Source organism: Candoia aspera, chromosome 2, assembly GCF_035149785.1.
Source record: "Candoia aspera isolate rCanAsp1 chromosome 2, rCanAsp1.hap2, whole genome shotgun sequence".
Lineage (NCBI taxonomy): Eukaryota > Metazoa > Chordata > Lepidosauria > Squamata > Boidae > Candoia > Candoia aspera.
This window is the reverse complement of record NC_086154.1, coordinates 82,456,056-82,479,636: the sequence shown is the minus strand read 5'-3', so window position 1 is coordinate 82,479,636 and position 23,581 is coordinate 82,456,056. Positions and strand designations below refer to the sequence as shown.

At 40.7% G+C, this 23,581-nt stretch overlaps 1 protein-coding gene across 1 annotated transcript in view; it reads right to left on the bottom strand.

The window, feature by feature from the left end:
• ARHGAP26 (Rho GTPase activating protein 26) overlaps positions 1 to 23,581 on the bottom strand; it is a 258,395-nt gene that overhangs the window by 4,500 nt on the left and 230,314 nt on the right. The window contains exons 21-22 of the mRNA XM_063292357.1: positions 12,688 to 12,798; positions 3,170 to 3,261 (exon numbers count right to left, since the gene is read on the bottom strand). Coding sequence (XP_063148427.1) covers positions 3,170 to 3,261; positions 12,688 to 12,798 — 203 coding nt within the window. The remainder of the gene's footprint in view (positions 1 to 3,169; positions 3,262 to 12,687; positions 12,799 to 23,581) is intronic.

Sequence of the window (23,581 nt, the reverse complement as noted above, 5' to 3'; positions counted from 1 at the left end):
TTGTAAATTAAACACACTGTCTATTCTTGATAATTAAGCATGGATCCCTCTTTGGGGTGAAATCTGGATCCAACAATAATGTTCCAGGGCATATTGCAAGAAGACACACTATGAGAAAACTTTAATTCACATATATGAATGATGTTGTACTTTCTTTTCCTCTTGAATACTTTGTTCCCAACTTTCAAGAATCAGGTAAGTCAATAATAGCCTAATCCTTAACCCTTCTGGAAGAACAATTTCTTCTCTTTACAGATAATGTTTCCTGCAATACCTACACCTAATATTAAAATTGTGCATATTCTACGACCTCACTGTATAAAAAATCTACTGGCCTAAAACCAGAATAAGGCTGGCTCAGGTTAGCTCAAGTTTCATAAAACCAGAAAATTAGATAGGTTGGGGAAAACATTTTAAAATCCTTTGCTGCTTGCTTATCTTAAATACTTTGGTAAGGCTCAAAGAGAGGGGCATTGGATTCAATCATCAACAGATCTGTCTTCATATCCAAGTGATCCTGTGATCAGATCAGCAGCATTTAGAAGAAGATAGCAAGATTATGGGGACAGGATTCTTAGACACTGGTCTGAGCAAGTGCAGAAATCAAAAGACTAGCCAAAATGAAGTGACTGTGACAATTCATGCTGGACTCACATAAAAGGCTGTGATCTGGCTTGAGAGACACTGGGGCTGCTGTCACCTGAAGTGGTGGCTGAGAAAGCTTCATGTTGGAGGTCAGGGAAAGGAATGTAATTCCTCTCAGCTTCTATACACAAGCAGCTAGCCTATTTCTACCTCTTTTTAGAGTACAGTAGGTCCTGCATAGTCATGTGGTGATGACTCCTATAATCTCGAGCTTGAACCTGTCTCCACAGAAATTCTGGACTGTAGGCTAGTCAGGAGAGAAGATACAAAGAGACATGGCAACATCACAATGATTTGTTTCCAATCACGTTATCAGTTAAAGAATGGAGGCATGGTGAGGATAAGGTTTTCTTTTAATGAAACAAGGGAGAATGTGTCCAGTGAGGACAGAATTCTGTTTCTTGAATCACATTAGGGACCCAGGAGTGAATCAGGACCATTTACCCTGGTCTGTTAATGGTATCTCAGTTCCAGTCCATGAGGCAAGCAGACACTCTCTTCAGAGTCTTAACATTTATGATTACTCTACTGGTAATCCCACCCACTCCTCAGATAGGCTTTTCTGCAAATTAATATACACACTGTATGATAAATGAGATTAACAAATGGAAATTATGATTTTATTTCAATAAGTCCTTGACTAGGAGGATAGATGCTGACAAGATTGCTTCTAATCTGCATGCCTTTTCTATTTTACATCCTAATCTGCACACCTTTCATATTTCATTCTAACTGACATGTATATAAAGGCAAAGGAATTGAGGAAAAAGCACCTGCTCAAAAGAAAAACCCTTTTCAGAATGAGAGCTGAACTAAGTTATGTAAATATTAAAACATTTTGTTTCAATACTGAACCTAGTTTATTTTCCATTCTTTTAAAGATAGCCAAGTACTTCTTATAACTAATCAAGCAAAACAAAGGAGCACTTCTTTCTGAGATTTAGACATTGATCTATATGAGTGAAACAAAGAAACAGTATTCGTATTTTATGAAACCATTTTAAAATATTAACAAGTGGGAAGTCATGTGACCACTCAAGGAACAACAAATAGGCCAGTATATGTTTGTCTGTGTGTGTGTGTGTGTGTGTGTGTGTATCTGTAATGAATATATTTCATAAACATGGGCAGTCTTCCAAAAAACTATATACAGAAAACTACATTTATTATATTTGAGGTGGAGAATGCCTGAAAACCACGTGCAGCTCTCAATGCCATCTCCTTTTCCTTGGTTCCTAGTGTGTCCCTTTGGGAACTGTGCACTGATGGGGGGAACTGAAGGAATGGGTCAGCCCAGAGACAAAACCAGGAATCTTACATTACTGCAAACTCAGCTCTGTCTCCATGAATTGCTGGCTGCAGCTCTGACCTCTACCAGCTGCTGCTTCTAAGTTCTCACAGGATTCACTAGGCTTTCATGATCAAAAATACTTGCATTGCCAGCAAGGGATGTTTGTTGTATCCCATGCTCCCTCGGTAGATGCTTACATCTATCACAATGTGAGCACTAGCAATGCAGCCCATGCATGCCTTCCTTCCAAGATAGCACGTCTAGGATGGGAAATTGTGCTGCAAAATCCCAGCCATGTGGTACTGGAGGACTCAAGGCCCTGCTCAAAGGGACTTGTGCATCCTGCTGGTTGTCTACCACTTCTTTTTAAGCATTTCCTAATGGTTGAAGCTGTTGATAACGGGGCCATTTGATTCAGGAGGTTGTAGACTCTCTTTCATTGGCAGGGTTTAAACTAAGGCTGGAAGGCTTTCTGTTTTGGCTGCTGTAATTTTATTTCGCATTAACTTGCATTAAGATCTATGGTGTTGGAAATGCTCCTCTAAGAATGTGCATTTGGCTGGCGTTTCCAAATGTTCACACCCAGAAATTAGATGCTGCATGTTCTGTGTCTCCATCTCCCCATATTGAACGTGTCTCTTCATCCCTAGAAGTTTTCTCTCTAGTGAGTTCAACTCATTTATCCTTTTAAAAGAAATTTAACTAGCTCTCAGGGACGCGGTGGCGCTGCGGGTTAAACCGCTGAGCTGTCGATCGGAAGGTCGGCGGTTCGAAACCGCGCGGCGGGGTGAGCTCCCGTTGCTAGTCCCAGCTCCTGCACACCAAGCAGTTCGAAAACATGCACATGTGAGTAGATCAATAGGTACCGCTTCGGCGGGAAGGTAATGGCGTTCCGAGTCGTCATGCTGGCCACATGACCCGGAAGTGTCCTATGGACAACGCCGGCTCCAAGGCTTAGAAACGGAGATGAGCACCGCCCCCTAGAGTCGGATTCGACTGGACTTTACGTCAAGGGAAACCTTTACCTTTACCTACAGTTACAAAAATTCAGACTGAAAACAGCAGCGTCAGTGCTCTTGGTATGCCTCAGAAAGCAAGGAAGTACCATTTTTTCCTTATCACCAGTTCTGAAAGGATCAAATCTTAGGTTACATTCCTTAATGCCAAGCACAAGATGTTAGCACATCCAACCCACTATTCCACTGTAGGGAACAATCCCACTTGGATACTCACCGTTATCAAAGACTATCCCTGCAGTGAAGGACAGCTCTGAGTGATGTTCTGCTTTACAAGCGTACAGGGCTCTAGCTTTGCGGAATGGGGAACTGTGAAAACAGTAACCATTTTAAAAATTAGCATGAAGATAAGCTTGTACCTGTTTCTGTGTGCAGACTCAAAGATTTCTCAATATTTCTTCTGGCAAACATTTGAAATGTATGTCGAATCTGCCAAGTGGCAAAATGTAGAGCTAAAGGGGAAACACTAGTCAGAGTAATGAAAAATGAAGAACATTTGAGATAACAAGCTGAAACTGAAAGAGACAATACTTCCTTTTCAAACCATATTTCACCATTTTGGAAATTCTGCTTAGATTTATCTGCAGTGTTTGAGATTGAGGCACACACATTGTTGCCCAATAGACTGAGCAATACCACCCCAGAGAATGCTAGAAAAAATGTGAAAAGCAAGTCAGAGACAAAATACAGGGAATGTGAACTATCATTTGTTCTTTGGTGTAGGAGTTGCTGATAAAAAATATTGGCTTGACTGAAACTAAAGTAGCTGAAGTTTGTTACAAATAGCATCTCAATGCAGCAAAGACCTTGAACTGAAGATCTGGTAAATATGCTTTTTTTCATCATTTCCTGAATTACACTATCTTAATCAATAGGTCTCAGGTAGTCCTTTCAGTGCTAATTCATCTGCTATAGAATTTTGGACCTTTAACTGCATTCCTTAACTGAAGCTGTTATGACTTGATGAACTAAAAGCCAATAAGGCTATCCCGTGAACCATAGTGTGTTTATTATATTCCAATAACAGTTCTCAATAAATCATCTAAAAATACAGAACTGTATAAATACAGCATAAAAACAACATACAACAGTCTCAGTAGAAAACAATGCACACATAAGATAAAAATCAATAGTACCAATAATAACACTGTAGTGGTAGGTTGCTTCTGCCTTTTAGGATCAACCAGCACAATAAAAGAACAAGGAGGTGAGAAATGCACCACAGACTTGCACTTGGTCAAGTAGCCATGAAGGCCTTAGACAAGATACTCAGGTGCCCTGATGTGTCTATACCTACAAAGATCACAACAGTGCAAGCAATGGCAGCTGTGATGCTTTATGTATGCTAAAGTTGGACTTTGATGAAACAGGGTACAAAGAGTATTAATGCTTTGGAAGTTGGGTGTTGGAGAAGACTCCCGAGAACACCATGGACAGGCAAGAGAACAAACAAATGGCTCATCTAAAAAATTTACCCAGAGTTTTTATTTGAGGCACAAATAAGCAGGCCCCAATTACTCTGGGCACATTATGCAAAGACCTAGCTGTCTGAAGAAGGCTCTGATGCTGGGAAAGCTGGAAGGAAACAGAAGGGGAAGACCAGCGGCAAAGTGAATGGACTCAGTTACAGTGGTGATAGGTGAATCATTGAAAGACTTGAAGGACCAGATTGGGGATAGGATAGAGAAAATCTATATATGCACTGTAGTTCCTAAGAGTCACCACTGACTTGAAGGCATATAATCAAGCAATCACCAATAATGATGATAATAAATACAGCATAAAATCATGACATTAAAGTAACTTGTACTCTCTTTTCGTTTCTTTTTAATTTTGGGGGGGGCAGAATGTCATGGTTCCTGTTCCAATGTTCCTGAAACATCACAACGAGTTCCCATGCCATGCTGGTGTTGACACGTGTTGTTGTACAGGAGCAGGCTGCTACTGCTCCTTGGTGCCAGGCAGCGAGCTGGATGATGTGAGTCTGGAGGGATGCATGTTTGGGCTATCTCAACTGGTCAAGGATGTTACCCGAAGACTGCCAGCAACCTTTAGGAACACCTGCAGGGGGATGGAATTGTACTGATTCTGGGGGGAGGGGTTTGAGATTGCTTGGGAATTAATTGGGAGAAATCCCTCGCTTTTGGTATTCTCAGCTTTGCCTGTGTTTCTGCATACTATTCATTATTAAATTAGAAATCCATAGAATACCTGTGTGAGTCTGATTATCATTTTGAATAGGCAGTCATTACAAACATTAAAGTAGCTTTTAACAGGTTTGGGTGGATAACAAGGTCTTCACTGCACACAAAAATGACCATAAGGTAGGACCTAAGAGAGTATCTGGGAAGAGTATATCAAAGACCAAATGGCACCACCCAAAAGCTCTTTCCTTGGGAACCACATAAATCCCCCCTGGATGAGAATATCTGGGAAGGCCCTCAATGGAAAATTTTAGAGTTTTTGGAGACCAATATGGAAAGGAGTGCTCCTTCAGGTAGCTGGGCCCCAAACCATTTATTGCTTTATAAGCTATTACCAGCATTAGGAATTGGGACTCCAATGCCATAAAATATTGCATCAACAAGTCTAACTCTACAATTCCTAATAAAACTAGAAAGGAACACCTGACCAATCCATGATAAAAAGTAGAAAAACAGTCTTAACTATGTTGGAGGTATAGACAGGGGGACATTCAGTATGTCTTATGTTACAGCTCCAAAAACTGGAAACATCAGTTGCAAAGACTGATGTCATGTAGTCTTTATCTTCGGATAGGTGAAAATTCAAGCAGTCTTATGCTCTGTGAAAGTTGAATGCCCACTCCATAGGTTTGTTGATTATTAACAATTTTGCCAATGGGAAAGATGCATAAAGAGAACTCTGGAAAACAAAATTTTCTCTGCTTTTTCCCTTATGCACCATCCTTGGAGAATCAAGGAATCTTATGAAAACTTGACTTTCCAGTTATGTCGAAGAAGACTGAGCATTTGAGGCAGGAGACCACTGTCAAAATGCTTTAGTTTAGATTCTTGCACTGATCAGGGTGTTGGACTGGACTCAGTTGCTTTATGATTCCTAATCATATGATGCTAAGAAGAGACTTTTAGACCTGCCTTCCTGTTCCTTGGGGATGGGCCCTCCACTGTTAAACAGTCTTTTTGTTGACCAAGAGAGGAGAGAAATTGTTTTCTCTTTTCTAAAAAAAACATTAAACTGCTATCTATGAATTACAAAAGGAGATGAGTTGGCAGATCAGGTACAATTAATCTAATTGATCACAGGGCTCAGAGGATTAAAAAAAACCAGGAGTGGGCTGTTACTCCTAGTTTCCATGGATTGGTGATATTTCATCCCTTTGTCCATTTTTCTCTAGGAATTTCTTTAATTAGTTTTAGTTCTTTGCTTGCTTACCCCTCACCCCTCCCTCCCTCCTTGTAGAAAAGCCATATACATTAGTGATAGTGGCACTGAGACTGTGGTTTTTTTGCTAATGGAAAATATGGTATTTAAATCTGATCTCCTTTACAGTCTTTGAAAATCCCCTGCTGAGAAATGTGTAAAGAGAAAACCAGATGACCTGGACAGCAGTATAATTAATATCAGAAAATACCAGACCAGCTTTATCCTGAACCAAATGAGAAGATCTGCAACAGATGTTTGTTAAATCGTTCAACAATGCTGGCCTCTCAACTTCAGTAAACTGAACCTCAATTGTTTTATCAAGAGCTTTAAGTAAAGGAAGGTGAAGATGATGGCATGGTTAAATAAAAGGAAACATCTTTTGGAAAAATTATTCACATGCGCAGTATACTATCTTTCCACTCATTCAGAGGAACATGAATAGTAATGTAAGAGTATCTTGTTTGAGATGATTTTTAGCAGTGGCTCTTCGATACACACTCACAGCTTTGCTAGAAATGCATCTTTTCATGTGAAGTGCACTTGTGAAATGCAAGCAGCATCTGTGGAATAGTAAAGGTAAAGGTAAAGGTTTCCCTTGACATTAAGTCCAGTCGTGTCTGACTCTAGGGGATAGGTGAATGTTAATATGGGGGATTAACTCTTCCTCCTCTTGATGAAGTCTTAATGACAACACTCCTCTAAAGCTGCTGTTTTCAGTGGCAGGAAATTCCTCACCAACCATCTGGTAATTTTCTTCCATTGGAAATAGAGGCTTCAGAGAAGTTATTTTCATCAAGCCTGGGGCAGTGAAGGAAAGTGTTCCATTTCTACTCTTTGCCTGCAATAATCCTGATAATTATCACTACTTCTCCCAGCAACTTTTATTTGCACTTTAAAGAACATGCCAAAGTGCAAAAGCATGTTTAATGTAAGTCTATGTTGGCTCCTTGAAGATTATCTGAATTAGGGTGAACCAAGCGATTTCTGCAATTAATTATACTGCTGTTCAGGTGATTGGGTTTTTTTATATGCATTTCTCCACAGGGGCTTCAGGATGTAAAAGATCTTACATTTAACCATTGCATTTTCCATTGACTTAACAGAAACCTGATGTCTTAAAGCACACAATCACTTGTGCACAGCATGCCAACCGAGGGGAAAAATCGACTGAATGGCAGGAAAGCTGCAGAAAAATTATAGCAGGTGGGAGCCCTAATAGTATCTGGAATTCCAAGCCAAAGGAATGGCAGAAAACAAACCCATTCAGAGCTGCTCCATGATTAGAACCAGACCACCCTCTGTCTGCCCCAACTAGGCTTATTCTTGCAACATTTTTAGAGCTTCAAAGTCAGGGGCAGAATTTTAAAAGGGGCCATTTCTTTGTTGTGGAAAGCTGCATTGGCAAGGAAAAAATCAAATCACATTGTCTAGAAAGGTGCAGCAAACACCCTTTCATAAAATGGAATGCCTGAGCTCAGAATGAAAAGCCATGGATACATCCCACAAACATGTCCAACGCAAGTTACCTTCTTTTCAAACACCAAGAAAAAAGTGATATAAAAATGAGACATATGAACCCTTGTATTGGGTTCTCCTCAAGCATCAAATGCCTCGCCGTTTTTCCTCCATCCCAACACTTACATTTACAGTTCTAAAAATTACTTAAGTCACACCAATAGTTGGCTCAACTGGTTTGCTTAGGTCTGCAAAAGAAGAGAAAGCCACAAAGACAGGCAGAAGCCTGAAAATGGATCAATTTAACCAGGGACCTTGTTCAATCCTCAACAGAACAGGTCCAAGACAAGGAAGCAATGGGGGGAGGAACGTGTTTGGTGGGCAGAAGAGAAAACAGCCAGGCCCCCTCCCTTCAGGAAAATGTGTAACTTTTTAGAAGTTGGGAAGGGACCCAGGAAAACGCAGGCAAGCATAGAGCATTCTCTGTTAATTAAAACAAGTTGAAACAGCAGCATTGCCAAAATAGCCTCCAGTTCATGGTCCAATTTTGGACTTCGCATTTCTTTCTTTTTGCAGCATCTCAATGCTCTGGAACTGCAGTGTCCTTCAAAGGCTGGCTTGGTTGAACAAGGATGGAAAGGAGCCCTGGATCTTTCAAATCAGTCCACTGTTTTAATTTTTGCCTTTAAGCATGGCATTTGGCCAAAAAAGCACTCAGTCGAGTTTTGGCCAGGTGACCTTATACAGTTTGGAGAAGAGCTGAAAATGTGCCCCTCCCCCCAACACTTCTCATTCTGTGGCCCTGGATGCATTCCTACATCAGAATAAAAGCATAATGGATCTTACATATGGGAACAGGAGGCTGGACCATGATGAATTGTTTGCTTGTTTATATATAATCTGTGCACCAGTAGAATATACAGCCCTCTCTATGCAATTCTCATGAAACGAATCAATCTACCACCCAGCCTAATCAATCTACCTCCCAGAAAGATAGGGTTTATAATCAGATTGCAGGGAATTCCAGTTTGGAATACTCCACAGATTATGTTAACCCTACTGCTTAATGCTCACCTTGTTCATCATACTATGATCCAAAGAAGAATCACAGACACTGTTTTTTGAAAAGAGTGCTTCACTTCTTACGATCAAACCCAACTCCTGGAGATGGCTCTAAGCTCTGCCCTAATCGAGAGCATATTAAAGGAACTTTAATTACTCTGTAGCAAACTGCATTTTGCACAGGCTCAGAGACAGTGGGATGATGGGTGGAGATTGCAAAGAAGCACAGCTCTGAGATGCTGTTTTCCCCAGATGGCTGTGTAGGGCTTTCTAAGTTTCTTGCAGCTCATGATGGCTAAACATACAGGAAGTCATCAGATTAAGGAATAATCAGATAGAAGATAATGACTCTCCCCCCCCCTCTTTGATGGAGTACTACTTCATGCTAGCACTTTAATCATAGCCCCCCTTTTTTTTTGTAAGATGGGCTTGCATTTTTAATTAAAAGCTAAATACTGCATTTTAGCTGCCTGAACATGTCTGGTTAAAACTCAACCTGCTTTTAAGCTGAAATATGAAATCAGTGAGTAACACTGAATAACAAGCTTACATCCAGGTGCACAAGGCTGCACTCTTAATCCTCAATTTAACACTGAGTTTGTATTAGTGGCTTGTTGTGCTTTATGATGGAGGTTTTAACCAGAAATAGGCTCTCCTTTTTTTTTTGCTAGGAGTATGAATGTGATTTCTCTTGCGGACCTGGCATTGCAACAGGCAATGCAAAATTACACCAAGGTGCATTAATTATTATTTAGGTTAGTCTATGTTCTACTGTCTTTAAGAATATGATGGATTACTTCAGTTGCATGCATTTTTAGAGTTTCTTGGGAATAGAGATATTTATTTATTAAATTTCTAAGGTGGACCAACTCCATAACAACTCTGAGCAGTGCACAATATTACAACAGTCAAAAATATTGGTCCAGAATTGTCAGCCTTATGAGGTAGACCAGACAGGAAACACGACCAGATAAGCAAATTCTACTTTATTGTAAAGCTACATTAACATAATCTTGCAAGTCTGAAAGTACAGTTCTCCCACTGTCTTCTTTACAGCCCAAGAAACTAGGGAGGGTCCCTTCTGAGTCTCTTGCCCCAGCTGCGGGCAAGAGCCCTCTCTTATCTGACCATTCCCTAGGCAGCATCTCTTCACCCAGTCTCCCAAGGTCTTTCCCACATACCATTACAAGAATGCGGTGGTGTGGGCAGAGATGGACATGCCTCTGCTTTGCAAGCTGCACTGGTTGCTTTTCCAGGTGTGATTCAAGGTTCTGGTCGCTACTATAAAGGTAAGGCTGGTTACTTGAGGGACTGCCTGTCTCCCATAGTATCTGCCTGGCCAATTCAATTTGGCAGGGTTGGCATACTCTGGGATTCTTTGATTAAACAATGCCATCTATCAGGACCCCAGAAGCAAGCCTTCTCTGCAGCAGCACCTGCTCTCTGGAATGAGGTTCCACCAGAGATTTGAATAGTCCCTACCTTGTTGGTATTTCAAAGGGCCCTGAAGACCTGGCTCTTCGCCCAGGCCTCTGAAAAGGTGTCTGAAGCCCTTTTCTTCTTTTTCTTTGGTCTCAAATGAGTTTTTTGTTGCTGCTATCTTTGCTTCTTTTCTTTTGTTCCCTTGTTTTTAAATGTTTTTAATAATTTGTAAACTGCTGGGAGTTGGGTGGCATATAAATTTAATAAATTATTATTATTATTATTATTAAAGAACAATAGACATCCAGAGAGAACAATAAAATCATAACTCTCACCACCACATACTCCCAAGAGGCCTGCTGTGCTCCCTAGCCCAGGGCCTGAGAAAAGAGCCAGAATTTCAAGACTTGCTTAAACAAGATCAGGGTAGGGGCCATTCAAACTGTGGGGTGACTGTGACAGAATCTCTGGGCAGGCATTGTGACAGAGAAGGCCTGATCCTTGGCTCTGTGACAGTGTTTCACTGATGGGGTCTGAAGCATGCCAACTCTGTCTAATCGTACAGGACATGCACAGACCACAGGTGACAGTGGTCCCTAAAATAACCAGGCCCAATGCCATGAAGGGTTTTATAGGTGATAACCAGCATCTTGAATAGCACCCCGAACCCTACTGGTTATCAGAGCAGCCCATGGGGCAGAGGTGTTACATGGACATACCCAGGCATGCCTATGACTGCCAGTGCTGCCTTATTCTGGACCAGCTGCAGTCTCTGAATGGTTCTCTAGGGCAGTCCTATGTAAAACACGTTGCAACAATCCACATACAAGGTGACCAAAGTGTGAGAGACTGTGAGGAGGGCCTCCTGGTACAGGAACAGGGGAAATTGATGCACAAGATAAATCTGTGCAAAGGCCCTCCTGGGCACAGCTGTTATCTGCTTTGCCTCTCCCTCTCATCAACATTGCCTGGGACCAACCATGGAAAAAGGAGGAGAACCACCGCAACACTAAATGCCCCCCCCTCTTCTAGTCCCTATAGGTAGTCCAGAAGTATGCCATGATCAATGGTGTCAAGAGTCTCTGAGAAATCATGGAGGGCAAAGATAGTTGTACCATTTGTGTCTCACTCTGCCACACGATACTGGATTTGCCAGGATGAGTTCCCAAACTTAGAAATTATACCATAGTTAAGGATGCACTTTGTGTTTCTATCACAAAGGTTGTTGCTTTGAAATCAGTACAAATGTTTCCAACATGATCAACACTTGTATGTATGAATCAACACATGCTGATTCAGTCACCTTAATTAAGCAAATACTTGGTCATCATAGGCAGTGTATATTAAGTAATTTTATTTTTGCAGCTGCTTATGAATTTTTGGTTGCTTTTTCTCACGTTTTCACAAAAAAGTGATATGGGCCCAGCTGAGGACCTTCTTCCCTTGTCAGCCATTCTGAACACTTGATTTTGGGGAAGGAGGAGTAATGTATTTTCATATATTTTGCATACAAACTTCCAGGACTATGATTATGATGTTGCAAAAGGGACAGCCAGTGAAATTTCACAACAAAGTCAGTGAATGCTATTTTTGGCATAAGTGAACCAATTCCTCCTGAAAGATAAGGTAATTAAAACTCTCAACCAATTCAAATATGCAGAATGAAATAATAACTGAAAACGTCAAAAATACAATGAATCCGCTTGGCCTTTTCAAGCTATTGGATTCTATTTGACTTAACCCGCCTGAATTTTAAGAAGCTGACTTGCTTTTTTAATATGAACACAATGCATCATGTTATAATTTCCCATACTATAGGTGTGGGGGTATAAACAATTTCAAGTCCTGCATGGCAAAAGTAGTTTGCGCTGTCAAATTCCTAAAGTTATTTTCACAGATGCACCTGAAGAGGAGATGAGAGGAAGACGAGACTGGCAGCCTAGGGTCAGACTTAAAAGAATGCCTTAACTTTTATCCATTACACTTCCTCTCTAGGGAGTGGTGATGAAAACTTACCTGTGGCAGAACAAGCATCAAAATTCAATAATTTGGCAAAAGTATAACAGAAACTCAGCTACAGTCAAGGGACTTCTCTTCCACAGCAATACCGCAGCTGGGATAACTGGAACATTTAAGCAGGCATACCAACATTACTCAAGTCATTACACCCCTGAAGAAGATGAGGCTGGAGTGTCATGGAATATTAAAAGTTTCCTCCTTTGATGCAGGATGGTAGCTGAGGGACTGTGAAGACTACAAGCTAAAAAAAGCTAAGCCCTAATGCAGAGCTTTGGGAAGGCAGGGGGGAAAAAAGCAGATCAACTTAAAATATAAAAGCAGCAGCAGCAGCAAAGGAATCAAAGAAAGCAAAACTGCAAACGTGCCACAGACCTGATGGGGGATGAATCGCTGGACGTGGAGGAGGTGGGCATAGGGCTGGATGGTGCGGAGAACATGGGCCAGGACGGTGAAAGGGGTGACGTTGGACTTGGATTCTGAGGGCTGCAAGACAGAACCAAACAACTTATCAAGACACAGAAAAGCACAGCACCAACAAATACACATCCTGAAGGCATGGCCCAGCAATAATGAGTGCCCTGGAAAATTCTGTGGAATTAGAGAAAATGCCCAAATGGAAAATTTGGGAAATTATTTAAAGGCTGGTGTCTTGTTTCATTGGAGTCCCTCTGTCTCACACTCAGACCTCCTCCCATCCAGGCCTTCCCATCCTTCCCATTCTACTGTTGTTCTGTCTAACAAGTTACATCCCTGCTGTCTTTGGCGAGAAGATCCCAAGGTCCCATGGCCATCTCATTTCATGCTGCTTACTCATGTTTTCTCCTCAACTCCCCCCACCCCACCCCCCTTTTGTATCAAATATCCCTCACTGATTACCAGAAATTGCTGATCATATTTTCTACAGTTAGCAACCCTTGCACAACCTGCTGTGGTACTATGTGCAGGAAAAAAGGGACTATTCTCTAGGTCACAATGCATAGCATATGAAAATGATTTCCTGTTTACATTTATGAGTAAATGAGCCTTGCATGCTGGAAACCCATAGAAGTTTGTTTGTAATAAACAAGTAAGTTGGCAGGTGACCCTTCTACTCTGAATGGAGTAAGGCAAGAACAGACAGCCTGATCCCAATCAAATTCTATCACCACCAAAACATAAATTGAAAAACCTCTCAGTATATATTTGGTAGATCAGAACTCCTCAGTATAAATCTGATAGACTGAGAAATAACTGAGATGAAAAACTGGAATTCCACAGAGAAGTTTTTCCTATGCAGACAGATTCACAGATGTAAGCTACGGAACATATTCACAGACAACACTGATTTAGTTAATGGAAAGCATACTGGTCTTACTGTAATTCTTTTCAAGTCCTTAAAAATTATCAGTTGAGAAATGCATACAGGGACAAACTGTGCCAAGAAAAGACCAGGATTGTTTCATGTTTTCAGGACATAAATAAGATACTGTGGACATGGCAGCTTAGAAGTTCAAGTAGTTTCTCTTTTTTAAATAAAAGTAGTATTTTGGAAAAGTGATCCTTCACATGCAACGTTTCTTCAGTCCTAGGATTAAGGACTGGTTTTTTCAGTAAACTAGTCACAATGAGTAGTGGCTTAATTGGGCTCCTAACAAGTTCCATGGCTTGTCTGGACTGGAGTGAAACTATGAAACCCGCTTAGTTCTTTTAGCATTAATTACTCATGGGCATGGTTTACTGGAAGTGTGTGGGGGGGGGGAGTGCTAAAAAATGGAAGGACTTGAGCTTGGCAAATTTCAAATTACTGAAATTCTCAAAGAGAATCAGAAAACACATGTGTGCTCTGCACAGCCTTTCAGCTCTATATTATCTGCCCTGATGAGGATGATTATCTAAGTGTCCAGCCAATTTGCAGCCCTATGAAAAGATGGCAAAAAAATTAACTTGGGGCCTTCTATTTGCAAAATATGTATCTAAGCCTTCTTCAATACCAAGGAGCACAATAACCTTGCCACAGCCAAACTATTTTGACACCTGAGGCAAAAAATCCTGCAAGTAGCTCTCCCTTGGGGGATGGGGGGAGAATACAGTAGTAAGAAATTAAGCTAACAATTTACTTCCTGCCTGAGGCAACCACATTGCTCTGCGAAACAGCTGAGCTGTTCAGCTACAATCCTTCCCTTGGCGCATTGCACAGAGGATCCAGGATCCAGGAATCACAGAAACCCATCAATTCCTATTTTAGCAGTCTTCAAATATGCACACAAAAACATTCACCATTACTTAAAAATATGCTTCTTTTACTTTCTGTTACCTCATCTAGAAGGAAAATGCCAGCACATCATGCTATGACTTTTTTTGCACATAAATTTCATTTAAGATCTTGATTTTATCACATGAAGTAGAATCTGTTTATAGAAACTGCTGACGGAGTGATTAAACCTTTGCAAGTAGGAGGAACAATTCATTTCCTTTGGAAGTGGTTGTATTTATGGACATTCATTCACGACTGGAACATATACAGAACCTGCAAACTGGACTGAATTCAGATAATTTTACAACATTCCTGCATTCACTGGCTTTATCAAGAAAAAACTGTTAAGGAACCTGAGAAGCATGTTGAAGCTGTTGAAAATCCACCAGTTAGTTTCATTCAGGCTTAGACATCTTTAGGAATGGCCTCGCTAAATTTAAGGAATGAGAACTTCAGAATGTTAGTAGACACTGTCAATTTCACTACAGAGTTTTGAACTCCTTTTTCAAGATTGAGGCTGTGGCATATGCTGAAGTCAGAGGAATTTAATTCAGTTTCCAAAGGGAGAACACATTTTTCAAATGCCAGAATGATCACCAAACCAGAGCTAACATTGTAATAGTTAATTCTACGTATGCTGAGTTAGCTATTAGTAAGCTATGGGATGTCAGCTCAGCAAAAGATAATCCATACAATGATTTAAGGTGCATACATATTGCTTCCTAAGAGTGATTTGGCACAAGTTTATTTAAAGTAAAAATGACTCAAATAGAAATTTACGAATATTGCACATTCCACGTTAACAGAGGCCAGAAACAGCAGCTGAGTTTCTAATCGCTGTTCTTGGTCTGGCCTGCATTCAAACATTCTGCTATGAAAGCAATATGTAAATATGTGCAAAAAGCTTAGCTATTCAGTTCTGAATAATATTTAACCCACTAAATTCTTATCTCAGGCAAATCAACAGTTACTGAAAAAATACATTTCATACCATCAAGCTCTATGATCTTTTAGCACCTTGGATTTTGTACACCATCATTATTGGTGTATTTACAGTGCACATCCAGACATGCCCATGCTCCTGTCTAGAAGACTTTCCTTCCCCAAGGAAAAATCAGAACAGACAACATTCATATCATGATTTCTAATTAGTCACAATATGGACTGCTTCTTGCCATAGGGTATCTACTGTCTCCATATCATAAGTAGTTCATATGTACAAAATAGCTAGGAAAATTAAGCCCTGTCAAGCCATTTGCTCCTATATCACTATCCTTCATTGTAACCTCAGTCCTAGAAATAGGTTTCTGCAGAAAGTTGGCAATGTGTGGGGACCATTTCAGATAGTTCTGAGCTGAAAGCTGAAATATGTATCTGCATGGGTTTGATGCCATTTCTTCTGGAAACTTTCCTCTTTACCCTGAACAGTCCTCTGCCTCATTTACCAATATAGCCTTTTAATCTTAGTGGCTGTACTGATCCAGATAATTTTATTTCTGATGGGACAGCACTATCTCTGATCCAGTGCAGTGCAGTATAAAACAATCCAATCCAATCCAATCCGATCCAATCCAATCCAATCCAGTGTCATTAAGCCAAGTGAACAAAAAGACTCATTCCCGAATCAAAATAACTGATACAGTAGATTTGCTAATGATATCTTTCAGTTTTGAGTAATTTCATCACATGTCCTACTTCTGAAGCAAATACAAAAATTGGAGTGTATTTGGCCAAGCCACACTTCACGTTATCTGCTATGGATAGTAGTACTGGAAGAAAAAACTGAAAATGGTATTTGCTGGCACTGGAAACTGTTTCTATTAAAATATGATAACCCTTGAGAGTAGATACCCAAGCAATTTTCAAATGTAGATAGTGACTACAGCTTTCTGTATAATAAAATTGCTTACAAGCAATAACTGCACTCTTTTCACTAAAAAAAGGACCTTGGGTATCTTTCTAAAATGCACTTTATAGGAACCAGAAGCCAACATGGTCCCTATGTTTTATATTTTATATTGGATTTCTATGTCTTACTGTGGAATTCAAGTAAATGGACAGTGTGCAGGGAGCTTGATGGCTTCTTTCCAATTTTCTTGTGGGAAAATATCCTCATCATAAAAAAATCAGCTCATAATTTGGCACCAGATTATCTAATTAAGATTATCTAATCTTGACCAGATTAGAACAGTTTTTAACAGAAGTTATAGTTTATGGCCAAGCTTGTTTTAAGTAGGGGTCTATTCAAGTCAGACCCTAACCTCTACTTCAGAAAAATAGACTATGAGTGTCAAAGAAAGCAATGGAATAAGGTAGTACAGGGCAGACAAAGAATGAAAACCAGGACTATGAATTTTTCAGGTCAAACTTTTTAAAAATGAAAGAATGGGTTTGGAAGAACACAAAATCATTCTGACAAAAGCAGAAAGCTCCTGTAGGTGCCATGTCTGTGTATACATAGAACACAGTTCCTTTTCCTTTTCATAATTCTTCAAAATGGAACCCACTTTCATGAATGTGAAATTGTCATTTCTCTTAGTCTCTTTTAGAGGAGTTTTGTAAAGCAGTGATTTCTCAAAACAGGGTCTGCAGACCACTGGTGATCCATGGAGGTCCAACAAGTAGTCCACTGCAGTTTTCTCCGTGTTTACCAACCACAGCCTGCTTGCTGGCTCAGCCTCATGTTCTCACATTCCATGACCATAATCTCACCAGGTGATAGTACATGGGGGAAGGCAGGGCCCGTGCCCATGGGGAGGCCTCCAGAGTCAGCTGCTCAAAACCTGCTTGTCACATTAGCCTCTGTGTTCCCACATTCATCAGAGTTCAGTTTCCACCTCAGCCTTGCTTCAAGTTGTAGATGAATACATAATTTTGGCTTAAATTTGGGGCACAGAGCATACATAAGGCATACAGAAATGTAACTATAATAATTTAGTAGGCAAAAACAAACAAACTCCCAGGCTTTTAAAGGTGAAAACACAAGAAGGGAGGTGTTAATTTTACTTTCTGAATTTTTATTCAGTGGGCCATCATTAAATTTGAGAAGCACTGTTCTGAAGCAATGGTCAGCAAGATTCAGAGAATGAAATATATTTGCAATTGTAGGAAAGTGTCAGGACACTGCCTCAGAATGTATACATGGTCATTCACTGCCAAGGGGCCAAATAAAAAAAAAAAAAGAGGGAGGGAGGGAGAGAGGGAGAGAGACTAATCTAAATTAATTGCATTAAATATATGTATGCAAGTACTTTAATTGTATAAAGGCATATATACATACAAAATATTATTCCCTATGGTCACTAGAAATTGATTTCTCAGATAATATTAGTACCAACATTAGATTCCTTCCTTCCTCCTAAATATTAATTTCTTACCCCATGCTCATCTAAATTAAGTATATCCTCAATCAATCCTCTCCCCCTTAAAAACAAATACGTGACTTTACATTGCTTATATACTTTACAATATATTGATTTTTTTCAGCTTTCAAGTAAGATAAAAAGAGCAATCCTATTTAATAAATTTGATAATTTATTTTCCTCATCAATCCAATGCAAAATATGCATTGATTTTTATCCTCTTCTGTCTGTCATTTCCCCATCTCTTATTTCTACACAAATACAGGCTAGGATGGGAGGGGGTGGGATATCACTGCCACATAGCTTGTGAGAATCATGAATATGGAAAACAAATACATGATACCACAAATGATCATAAGGAAATCATCCAATACCTCTAGTTTATCAATCATGGATTGACTGCATTGATTAGTATTCAGAAAGTCTCTTTCTTGTCATTAACAATAAAGGATATCAATTATTTGGAAATATTAATGTGGGGAGGGGGGCATATGTGCAACTTCTTTACATTGAAGAATGAACCAATTTTTGTTTATTGTCCCTGGAAGAATACATAAATCCTTCCAGAAATACAGAGTGCACACAAGCCCTTAGAAATTCATGGCCAATGTATTAGTTTGTTCATATGATGTGCTGTGATATTCTGGTGACAAACAGAAAGTTTGCAGTACAGTAATCTTGTTTTCAGGTACTACTTGTGCCCCGTTTCTCTAAGTCACTAAAGAGTAGGAGGGATGCTTTGACTGGTCTGAACTGTTTGTCACGCTCCCCGATCTAATGTTCCCAGAATACCTTATCGGACTTGCATCCATCTTCCAGCAACCCGTGTCAACCTGCGAGTCGTCAGCAAGGAGGGGGAGTCAGGCTGGAGTGTGAATCATTTTGTTTGGGCTAGACGCTCCTTGCCCCAAGGTCATCGAGAAACTGTTCCAGCCATCTGCTGGCACCAGAAGGAGTGGCGCATACCTACAGGGGTAGTGGGGGAGAATTGAAGCCTCTGTGATTTTAAATGTAGAAATGCACAGGAATTGGCATTCACAACTTTTTCCCTGTATTGGACGCTTTGCTTCATTAAATAGATTTCTAGGCATTTGCTTATGAGTCTTGATCGAGTGTTCCAATCATCACACTGTTTCTTGTCCCTCTTTCTTTATCTTTCCTTTTCAGAATGAATTTATACCACTGCCTCTGTGACCTCATTCCCCTGAATACCTTGTTAATTTCCTCTTCCAGAAGAAGTTACACTCAGCAGATTTAATGAGGTTAGCCTGTATACCCAGGTGCAGTTGTTGAAGTACAGCATTTTTTAAAAAATCGAAAATTATCTAAACATGCAAGCTTTGGAGAAAGCAGCAACTGTATACAAAAATGGACACAGATGTCTTCTGGGACAGTGACTGACAAAAGTATCATTAGATTAATATGACAAGAGCACTGAAGTGGAACAGCCTAAGCTAGATTTATGTCAAATGAAATTTTGTTGTTTATTCATTTAGTCGCTTCCGACTCTTCGTGACTTCATGGACCAGCCCACGCCAGAGCTTCCTGTCGGTCATCAACACCCCCAGCTCCCCCAGGGACGAGTCCGTCACCTCTAGAATATCATCCATCCACCTTGCCCTTGGTCGGCCCCTCTTCCTTTTGCCCTCCACTCTCCCTAGCATCAGCATCTTCTCCAGGGTGTCCTTTCTTCTCATGATGTGGCCAAAGTATTTCAGTTTTGCCTTTAATATCATTCCCTCAAGCGAGCAATCTGGCTTGATTTCCTGGAGGATGGACTGGTTTGATCTTCTTGCAGTCCAAGGCACTCTCAGAATTTTCCTCCAACACCACAGTTCAAAAGCATCTCTCTTCCTTCTCTCAGCCTTCCTTATGGTCCAGCTCTCGCAGCCATATGTTACTACGGGGAACACCATTGCTTTAACTATGTGGCCCTTTGTTGTCAGTGTGATGTCTCTGCTCTTAACTATTTTATTGAGATTGGTCATTGCTCTTCTCCCAAGGATTAAGCGTCTTCTGATTTCCTGACTGCAGTCAGCATCTGTAGTAATCTTCGCACCTAGAAATACAAAGTCTTTCACTGCCTTTATGTTTTCTCCCTCTATTTGCCAGTTATCAATCAAGCTGGTTGCCATAATCTTGGTTTTTCTGAGGTTTAGCTGCAAGCCAGCTTTTGCACTTTCTTCTTTCACCTTCATCATAAGGCTCCTCCGTTCCTCTTCGCTTTCAGCCATCGAAGTGGTATCATCTGCATATCTGAGACTGTTAATGTTTCTTCCAGCGATTTTAACTCCAGCCTTGGATTCCTCAAGGCCAGCATGTCACATGATGTGTTCTGCGTACAAGTTGAATAGGTAGGGTGAGAGCATACAGCCCTGCCGTACTCCTTTCCCAATCTTAAACCAGTCCGTTGTTCCCTGGTCTGTTCTTACTGTTGCTACTTGGTCGTTATACAGATTCTTCAGGAGGCAGACAAGATGACTTGGTATCCCCATACCACTAAGAACTTGCCACAATTTGTTATGGTCCACACAGTCAAAGGCTTTAGAATAGTCAATAAAACAGAAATAGATGTTTTTCTGAAACTCCCTGGCTTTTTCCATTATCCAGCGGATATTGGCAATTTGGTCTCTAGTTCCTCTGCCTTTTCTAAATCCAGCTTGTACATCTGGCAATTCTCGCTCCATGAATTGCTGAAGTCTACATTGCAGGATCTTGAGCATTACCTTACTGGCATGTGAAATGAGTGCCACTGTTCAATAGTTTGAACATTCTTTAGTGTTTCCCTTTTTTGGTATGGGGATATAAGTTGATTTTTTCCAGTCTGATGGCCATTCTTGTGTTTTCCACATTTGCTGGCATATAGCATGCATTACCTTGACAGCATCATCTTGCAAGATTTTGAACAGTTCAGCTGGGATGCCGTCGTCTCCTGCTGCCTTGTTATTAGCAATGCTTCTTAAGGCCCATTCAACCTCACTCTTCAGGATGTCTGGCTCTAGCTCACTGACCACACCATCAAAGCTATCCCCGATATTGTTATCCTTCCTATACAGGTCTTCTGTATATTCTTGCCACCTTTTCTTGATCTCTTCTTCTGTTAGGTCCTTGCCATCTTTGTTTTTGATCATACCCATTTTGGCCTGGAATTTACCTCCGATGTTTCTAATTTTCTGGAAGAGGTCTCTTGTCCTTCCTATTCTATTGTCTTCTTCCACTTCCGCGCATTGCTTGTTTAAAAATAATTCCTTATCTCTTCTGGCTAACCTCTGGAATTTTGCATTTAATTGGGCATATCTCCCCCTATCACTGTTGCCTTTTGCTTTCCTTCTTTCTTGGGCTACTTCTAGTGTCTCAGCAGACAGCCACTTTGCCTTCTTGGTTTTCTCTTTCTTTGGGATGTATTTTGTTGCCGCCTCCTGAACAATGTTGCGAACTTCTGTCCAGAGTTCTTTCGGGACCCTATCTACTAAGTCCAGTCCCTTAAATCGATTCTTCACCTCCACTGCATATTCCTTAGGAATATTAGTGAGCTCATAACTAGCTGATCTGTGGGTCTTCCCTAATCTCTTTAGTCTGATCCTAAATTGTGCAAGAAGAAGTTCGTGATCAGAACTACAGTCAGCTCCAGGTCTTGTTTTTACCGACTGTATAGATGTCCGCCACCTTTGGCTGCAAAGGAAGTAGTCAATCTGATTTCGGTGTTGTCCATCTGGTGAAGTCCATGTATAAAGCCGTCTCTTAGGCTGTTGGAAGAGAGTGTTTGTTATGCAGAGTGAGTTGTCTTGGCAAAATTCTATCAGCCTATGTCCTGCTTCGTTTTGTTCTCCCAGGCCATGCTTACCTGTAATTTGACTGCCCACCTTAGCATTCCGGTCTCCTGTGATGAAAATAACGTCTCTTTTAGGCGTGTTGTCCAGTAGGTGCTGCAGATCCTCATAGAACTGCTCTACTTCAGCTTCTTCAGCATCTGTGGTTGGGGCGTATATTTGGATCACTGGGATGTTAGATGGCTTGCCCTGAATTCGAATTGCGATCATTCTATCGTTTTTTGGATTGTATCCAAGCACTGCTTTAGCCACTTTACTATTAATTATGAAGGCTACTCCATTTCTTCTGTAGTCCTCTTGTCCACAGTAGTAGATCTGGTGGTCATTTGATGTGAGTGGCCCATTCCAGTCTATTTCAGTTCACTGACGCCCAAAACGTCTATCTTTAATCTTGACATCTCACCAATAACCGCATCCAATTTGCCCTGGCTCATAGATCTTACATTCCAGGTTCCAATGGTGTGTTGATCCTTAGAACATCGGATTTGCCGTTCACCACCAGCACCGTCGGCTGCTACCCGTCCTTTCGGCTTTGAGCTAGCTGCGTCATCATGTCTGGGGCTAGTTGAACTCATCCTCTGTTCCTCCCCAGTAGCATTTTGACCATCTTCCGACCTGGGGGTCTCATCTTCCGATGGTATACTGACATATCTCTGGTTGTACTGATCCATTTAATTTTCACGGCAAGAATACTGGGGTGTGTTGCCATTACCTTCCCCAGGGATCGCATTTAGTCTGACCTCTCTGTCATGACCCTCCATCTTGGGTGGCCCTTCACGGTTTAGCTCATGGCATCATTGAGGTGCTCAAGCTCCAGCACCATGACAAGGTAACAATCCTTTGCTGAAGCTGAAATTACAAATACTAAATTACAAATTACAAATGAAGTTACAAATACTAAATATGGAAAAGGAAAGTGTGGGAAGACCTTTTTTTTTTTTTGAGTTCAGGGAAAATGTATTTATTGCCTTTAAGGACCAAAAGAGCCCTGCTGGATTGGACAAAGGGGGGCTATCCTGTCTTCAGCATTGTCAAGCCAGATGCTTCCAGGAAGGGTAGAAGCCGGGCAGGAAGGCAATAAACCTTGCTGGCTCCCTTCCCGGGCAAGTGCTATGAAAAGTTACAAAATAAAAACAGATACCAATATGAATTCAAATGGAAATTGTAATAATATCCAAAGAGTCAACAAAATACATTTCAATAACATTTTCAAGAAAGCCAGCTCTTCGGTCCCTTCCTCTTCTTTATAACTTTGATAGCATTCTTCTCTGTCTTTTTAAATTCTGGTTTTTAATTGTTTTTAACTGTTTAATGGATAAATTATATCGATCGTTGTTTGTTTTTTATTCCATTCAATTGTGTCCGATTCTCAGAGACTCCCTGGACAAGTCCCTGAAGTTTTCTTAAAGAGACTTTTCAGAAGTGGTTTGCCATTGCCTCCTTCCTAGGGCTGAGAGAGAGTGACTGGCCCAAGGTCACCCAGCTGGCTTTGTGCCTAAGGCGGGACTAGAACTCACGGTCTCCTGGTTTCTAGCCTTCTGCCTTCACCACTACACCAAACTGCTCTATTGATTGTTTTGTTTTAATTCTGTATGCCGCCCAGAGTCACATGTAAGTGAGATGGGCAGCTATATAAATTCAATAAATATATAAATAAGTCACTAGCTGAAGCGAGATGAATTATAATCGACATACCAAAAGTTGCTGGCCAACACTGTTCTTTCTTCCTTATTTTAAAAGCAAAAATAAAAATAGCAACTACAGCAACAAAAAGCCTTTGGCTGTACTTCACATATGGTGCTGTGCATATGTAAGGACGACTACATAATCCTGTTATCCCA